At 43.6% G+C, this 7496-nt stretch overlaps 1 protein-coding gene across 13 annotated transcripts in view; it reads left to right on the forward strand.

Moving 5' to 3' along the window:
• Positions 1-7496, forward strand: part of CASK (calcium/calmodulin dependent serine protein kinase) — a 387068-nt gene that overhangs the window by 330398 nt on the left and 49174 nt on the right. For all 13 annotated transcript variants that reach the window (XM_019529070.1, XM_019529074.1, XM_019529076.1 and 10 more), the window contains 2 exons: positions 5778-5966; positions 6843-6921. In XM_019529070.1, coding sequence (XP_019384615.1) covers positions 5778-5966; positions 6843-6921 — 268 coding nt within the window. The remainder of the gene's footprint in view (positions 1-5777; positions 5967-6842; positions 6922-7496) is intronic.

The following is a 7496-nucleotide window of genomic DNA, read 5'->3' on the forward strand; positions in this document are numbered from 1 at the left end:
CCCTGGGGGACTCCGCTGCCCACTTCTCCCCAGGTTGAATATGACCCATCCACCACCACCCTCTGAGTACGACCCTTGAGCCAATCTGCAATCCATCTGACTGCATCAGGGCAGGTCAGGAGGCGGAAAGCGTGGGTGACCACCGTGATGTTGCAAAGGTCTCCCATGCGGGGGATGTTGGCACCTCCCTGCCAGTAGGGGATGTGCAGGACCTCATTGCTGACCCGTAGCGGAAGGTGCAGCCACTTCTTGAGCAGCTGCCGGATCTCGGTGTCCACCTTCTTGAGGGGGGTCTTGGGGACTGCCGAGTCACTCAGGACAAACGCAACGCAGGGGAAGAGGAAGTTGTTCACCGCGTCTGTCTTCTGCCCGGAGGCCAGAAGGGGCGAGTCCAGCTTGTGGGCATCCTGCAAAATCCCAGTGATGGTCTCCTCCAGTGTCTGTCTGGCCCAGTGGCTGGTGGGCATCCCCAGCTGGCAGTAAGCTTCACCGTCGCACAGGTGCCTCATTGCCTGGCCCTGGATCGTGAAGGTGGAGTCCAGGACGCGGCTCTTCTGCCTGCCATCAATGTGCAGGGAGGCGCGCTTGGAGACGTTGAAGCGCAGGCCCATCCACCTGGCCACCTCAGATGTCGCATCCAGCATCTGCTGCAGCTGGGTGGCGAGGAGGACGAGGTCGTCGGCACAGGCCAGGATGCTCAACTTCTGGCCATACAGGTCAAGCTCGCCAGGGCCGCCCACCATGGCTCGAAGGAGCGGTTCCGTGGCCAGGTTGAAGATGATGGGGCTGAGGGGGCAGCCCTGCTTCACCCTCAACTGGATGGGGATCTCTGCAGTCTCTCCCTCAGTGGCACGGACAGTCGTGGTGCATCCGTGGTAGAGCTCTTGCACCAGGTTGATGACACCGTCCAGTAAGCCCAGCTCACAGAGGGTGCCAAAGATGTGGCGGCGGGGCACCTTGGAGATGTCCAGCCATGCCACCGCGCACTGCTTCCTGGCCCTCCGGGCGTTGTCCAGGGCCATCTGGAGGGTAAAGTTGTGTTCGTAGCAGCCCTCCGTTGACGTGAAGCCCTTCTGGCTCTGGCTGACAGCCCTGCTGTTCACCGCCCAGTTGGCAATGTGGGCCACCAGGCAGCTGGCGTACAGCTTGGCCGCTGTGGAGCACAGGGCGATAGGTCTCCAGTTGCCCGGGTCAGTCGGGTCTTCCTTCTTGTGGATGAGGACCGTCATGGCCCTCTTCCAGGCAGTGGGCGCGCGTCGGAACTCTCTGCACCTGAAGAGAACAGAACAAGGCAGCCCGGGTCACGTTTTTTGAGAAGACCATACCTGATACCGTCCCTGATGGGGGCGGTGTCCCTGGTCCTCTTCAGGCAGGCTTTCACTTCCTGCGGCATGAAGGCCTCCTCAAACCCCTCTGCTGGAGGGATGGGGGTCAGCGCTTCGACGGTCGCAGGGCGTGGGGCGGCGGCCTCTGCCGGGGGGTTGAAGACCCTGCTGAAATAATTGAACAGAGTCTCCCGGGGGACCTGGCAGACAACCAAGGGTCGGTCCCTCCAGGATCTCTGTCGTCTAAGATTTAGATATGATCCAAAGAGACCAAAAACAAGCTAGCAAATATGGGCAAACAGCATATATTTTTGTATAGAAAAGGGCCATGGTTAAGCCAGGTATTTTTCTACATTCTGGCAGTTAGTCACAAAGTGAAGTGATATTTTTGTTAATATTATGCTTACTAATGCCCAAATGCTGCTGAGACTTAAACAGATGCTTAAATGTAAACACAATGTGTATCCTGTCTTTACAAATGGACTGTGTGCCAGAGGACTGGCAGGTTGTCAACATAACACCCATCTTGAAAACAGGCTCCATAGGTGATCCTGAGAACTGTGAACCAGTGAGTCTTATTTCTATTCCTGGCAAACTGGTAGAATCTATAATAAAGGATATGCTGGCAAAGAATCAGCATGGTTTTTGCAAAGGGAAATCCTGCTTCACCAATCTCCTGAAGTTCTTTGAGGGTGATAATTGCACATGGACAGGAGGAAGCAACTGTTATAATACATCTGGATTTTCACAAACCTTTTGACAAAGTCCCTCACCAAAGGCTCCTAAAAAACTGGGTTGCCACAGGATTAGAGAGAAAGTTCTTTCATGGATCAAAAGTCAGTTGAAAGATATCAAGCAAAGGGTAGGCAAATTGGTTACTTTTCAGGAGGGAAGAAGGTCAGCAGTAGGGTCCTGCCTTCAGAACAAGAAAATGTTTTGCCTGACATTTTCATCAGTGATGTGGAATGGGAGGGAGTGTGCAATGAAATCTCAAAAGTTTTCCAGCTAGTCAAATCCCATGACCAGGGAATAAACCCTGACTGATTTCCTGCCCTTTGGGCAGGGGGCTGGACCCGATGATCTTGCGAGGTCCCTTCCAGCCCTAATGTCTATGAAATCCCAAGCTTCATGGTCAAAAGCTGCAGAAAAATCTCAAAGCGAAGTGAGTGGGCAGATGAATTTCAGTGTTGAAAATTGGAAGGCAACGCACATGGGAAAGAACAGCCCTAGCTATGTGCACACAGAGCAGGGTTCCCAACTAGCTGTTATGACTCGGGGGAAAAGACCTGAGTCGCTATATATAGTTCTCTAAAAACATCGGCCCAGTGGTGACCAAAAAAGCCAATAAAATGTTGGGTATCATTAAGAAAGGATTTGAAAACAAAACTGAAAGCATCATGACGTCATATCTTCAGTATTATATGCAGTTCTGAGCTGAGCCCTGGGATGTGGTGAGAAGGTGGGTAGAGTCTTACCTACCACGACACAGGCTCAGCAAGTCATGTTGCTTAAATTTCCTTCAGGACTAAGATGGTTCACAAAGAATAAAGAGCCAGGACAATATGACCATACTATAACAACAGAGAAGTTGTATTGTTTTAGGTGCAAACTCTGCCTAAGTTGAAATTATTAAAATGAAATTGAGCTTTCTTCAGAACAGCAGTAGTGTGTTCCCACATCTGTAGACTGTGTATGTACATATGTAGGCACATTCGTAAGTCCTCCAGTACAAACCTATGAATTTTTTTTAAATCATCATTCTTAACCTACACGCAAGTGTTATTAGCATAATTATTGAAAGCTAATTGTTTTCAACCTATACTATTATTTTATGGACTTTATTTCTATGTTTTATAATAAAGATAAATATGTTATTTAGAATCTGTTGAAAAAATGCAATATTAAGAGACAGGGCGTATGACTACAAACAGATGTGCTGATGGCTGACTTATTTGCTAAATTGCTTGACTAAGCATTTTACCTGCAGAACAAAGGATAGCAAACAAGCTAATTGGGTACAGCAAAGTACAGTAGAGTACCCTGCTAAAGAACAATTATGAACAAAGACAAGAACAAATCCATAGTTCAGAAAGACAGATATCTCCTTTGTACAGCATAGGTTTTTTCTTTCTATTACAGGCTGCTTGCAACACAACAAAATAGATGTTTTGCAAGCCCCTTGCAAATGGTCATTTAACGGCACAATTGATATATGTGGCATGATGCACAGTTGTTGGGATCAGGGATCAGATCCCAGTCATATGACTGCTCGTGCAAGGAATCTAACATTAGGTACAGATTCCTCACCTGCACTTCCCACAGCATGCATGGAGCCCAGGATCATGATCTCAGGCTATGTACACACCAACAGCTTTAAACACTCACAGGGCAGCCCTGCAGAATCTGTAAGCAGCCTGGGAGAACAAAGGAAGTCCATGGGCTCCCCTCAATCAGCATTTGCAGACCCACAACCTAGGCAGGTCCCGTAGGTTTAAGAACCATCTTAAACTGATCCAGTCTGTGTGGAGGCAAGATCTCTGAATAAAAGATAACTGTGTAAGCAGTATAGACTACTGAAGGGTGCACTTAGAATTGAGAGCCAAGTAATGAAATAAAAATAATAACTACAGGTGCAGTTAAATATTTTATTAAAAACAGTATCCAGACTTGACAAAAGGTTGAAACATCAGAGAACTGGGAGAGAATTTGGAATAACAGACAAAGAACATTACCCACTTTGTGAAAAAATGAATTCCTGAGCTATTCTTTTAAAACTAGTTGTGAATAAAGGTGCTGTTTTATACTGTAATATACACTAAAACTGGGAATTAATTTAGGATTTTTCAGGAACTGTAGTATCTGAGCTATAGTCCTGGATTTACTGCAACAAAACAAGTTTTGCAAGTTGTTTTCAAAGATTCATTTTCAGTCCCTAGGTGCTATTTAAGCACAAAAAAAATTTGGATGCGTTGATGTAACTGAACATTAAAGCAGCTACAGAGACTGATTCCTTTGCTTGAAGAGATTTGTGAGTATAACAACTTGGGAGTTTAAGTGGTGGCACAACACACTCCAGTTCAGTATTGTTTAGCCAGTCTGTTACAGTGACTGGTACATCATACTGCTCTGGGAGGATGAAGCTTGGCTTGTCAGTCCTGATTCAGCAGCACAAGTCTTGTGGAAAGATAATCCTTCTCTCTAATCAGCAGCTCTTGAGAGAGTGCATGAACAGTACTGACTGGTTCAGTGGTAAATCCTATCCAGTCTTCGGGAGGAGAGAGCTGGCTGTAATGTAGGCTAGTAAGGTTATAAACATAAATGTGAAATGAAGAGGCTCTTCAATGCCCTGGAGATGCCCTGAATGAAAGAGGGATGTCATGTCTTAGAAAGAAAACCTGTTATTAAAGATATTTAAAGTACTTGGCAAATGTTTACTTTTTATCTAAATTATATCTGCTAATAATGTATTTCACTTTTAACAATTACATGGGCTTAATGGCTTTGATGCTACATCTGAAAGTAATTAGAGGCATAACTGTTATGCTTATGAAGTAAATTCAGATAAATTTAATCAAGTATGTGACACTGCACAGTACAGCAGGAAGTGTGCATAAAAATGATATTTAAGCCCTTAAAAAACTTCCTGTCTCAGCCTATGATTATATCAGGTGTCAAGCTAGATGGGATTGTGCTAGATTAACTCCCTGTTAGAGAAGAAATAAAAATTATGTTGGTGACTCAGTAGGAGAGATCCTGCCATAGATGCTCAGCATAGTATTAGAGGATACTATTGTGAATGTCAGAGGCAACATCCTCAGAAAAAATATAAAATGAAGGCCCAGACAGCTTGTAGTCATCCAGACTGGCTGACCTCTCAACAGTGAAGATCTTCACTCCCATCACCTGATCAGTTCCAGCTGGTGTTATGACCTAAACAGGCATATCTCTTGCTGTTTCAGATAAAGTGGTGGAATTCATGGAGTTTACTTCTTTTCCTTATAGTTTTATAGTGTTGCTCTGTACAGTTAGTGTTGCCAACGTGTGACATCTTAAAGTTCACTTGCATCTCAGTGTTGGGAAAATGACACTTGTATAGGTGTGTGACTTAAATGTTCAGACTCCCACATCTAAATAAAGATGACCTGATTTGAAATTTGCTGTGTCCCTGCTATTCCCAGTGATTTCAGTTAGACTTGGAGGAATTCTTGAGAAATCCTAAAAATCGAGCCATTAACATTTAAGTATATGCATAGGAGCCTAATTTTTTGCATATGGACTTGAAAAGTTAGGTACAAGTGCACATATATGCACACATAAACTGCAGTCTTATAAACTACATATGTTATTGAGAACAAGATAAAATGTCCTCTTAAAGTGAGAGAATACTGTGAGTATCCTATAGCTTCTGGAGGAAATGATACAATGATAAAGATCTGACTCTATTTTCCATAGGCCTTACTTCAAACTCATGACGTAGTGGCACATGAAGTTTACAGTGATGAAGCGTTGAGAGTTACGCCTCCTCCCACCTCTCCGTATTTGAACGGAGATTCTCCTGAGAGCGCCAACGGTGATATGGATATGGAGAATGTAACAAGAGTCCGGCTGGTACAGTTCCAGAAAAACACAGACGAACCAATGGTACGTGGCCCACATGCAGTGTTTTTCCTTGATTCTTTGAAAATGAAGAGATGACAAACTGCCTACCTTTAGTCATTTCAAACCATATTGTCTATGCATAAAAGTGTAGCAAAAGAAGAACAGACAGCATAGTATGGACAAAGTCATGCCAATAAAATAATGCCTTATATTAGTATAACTTATTCCTCTATGGGAAGGAGAATAATCCGTACTAGTGGTGCCCAGCTCATCTGGCCCATGGGCTAAAAGAGTGACACAGCTGGTCTGCAAGCTGTATCTGGCACATGGGTCCAGTCCCCAGGCCAGATGATGCAGCTCTGTGGACCAGATCTGGCATTCTAGCCAGATATTGGTCACTCCTAATTTATAGTAATGCAATGTGTACCATGATAGAGGTTGTACTACTGTAACTGTTTTATTTAAAAAAAAAAAAAAGTCATACCCTTCGCTGAAATAATTACAGTGGCACAAAAACTGTGTATAGACCAGGTCTTAAATTTTAAAATGGCATAGAAGAGTTTGCAATTTAATAAGAAATTTTGTTTTAATAATATAATAATTCTTAGTGATGGTTTGTCTAGTAGTTACCATCTTGAAGTACTATAGAAACTGGATAAAAAGCATTGCATTGTCAGAATTTTGACGCATTGAATTAACTATAATTCATCTTTTGTGGCTTTTGAGAGGAACCTAACATAAGAGGAAAAAATGTAAAATTAATAAATACATTTAGCATCCAAATGCTTCTGAAGTCAGTTAATGTTTTCAATAGGACCGGGATTTCACTATAAAAGTTAGGGTTCCTTCTCAAGTTTATTGCAAAAGTGACTGTTCTTAACAACTCAAGAAGCAGGTCTAAACATTTTCTTTTACTAGGGTATCACTTTAAAAATGAATGAGCTGAACCATTGCATTGTTGCAAGAATTATGCATGGAGGAATGATTCACAGGCAAGGTAATCGTGAGTTATAATTTTTTTTGTTATCAAATTGAATTATTTCATAGAAAATGCATTTTGTATAATATTAAAGGTCCTCATCTTGATATTTCTTGTTTTGTGCTTGGTGGTCTTGGTCTGGATGGAGCCTCATTAATTTCATAGGCTTACCATGAAGGTGCAGACGTCAATCCAAATCAAACAAGTTTCAGGATTGGGTCCTGAATGTTTAATTTGGGGCTTTGATAGGTGATGTATTATTATGCCTCAACTACTTCTAAAAAAAAATCTTAACTTTAAAATGCTAAGCATGGCTTTCCCAAGTTATTGTTTGATTCTTTGCTAAAATTTCTTGGAGCAGGTGTAATACTTTTTTTCTTATATCTGTGGCGAAATGCCGGGCTAGCGGCTCCGGCACCGCTTAGGGGAGCCGCGGGCTTTGCGGAGTTGTGCGAGCGCGCGGCTTGTGGGGCAGAATTGAGGTAGCTTTCTAGCCGCCCTCGAGGTTTGCCAAGTTAGCACAAGTAGACGACTTAGAGTAAGTAGTTAGTGTCTCTTAATCTATAGGGTGTCCGTTGGTTCATGAGGTTCCA

This window comes from Crocodylus porosus, unplaced genomic scaffold, assembly GCF_001723895.1.
Source record: "Crocodylus porosus isolate Cpor-Errol unplaced genomic scaffold, CroPor_comp1, whole genome shotgun sequence".
NCBI lineage: Eukaryota > Metazoa > Chordata > Crocodylia > Crocodylidae > Crocodylus > Crocodylus porosus.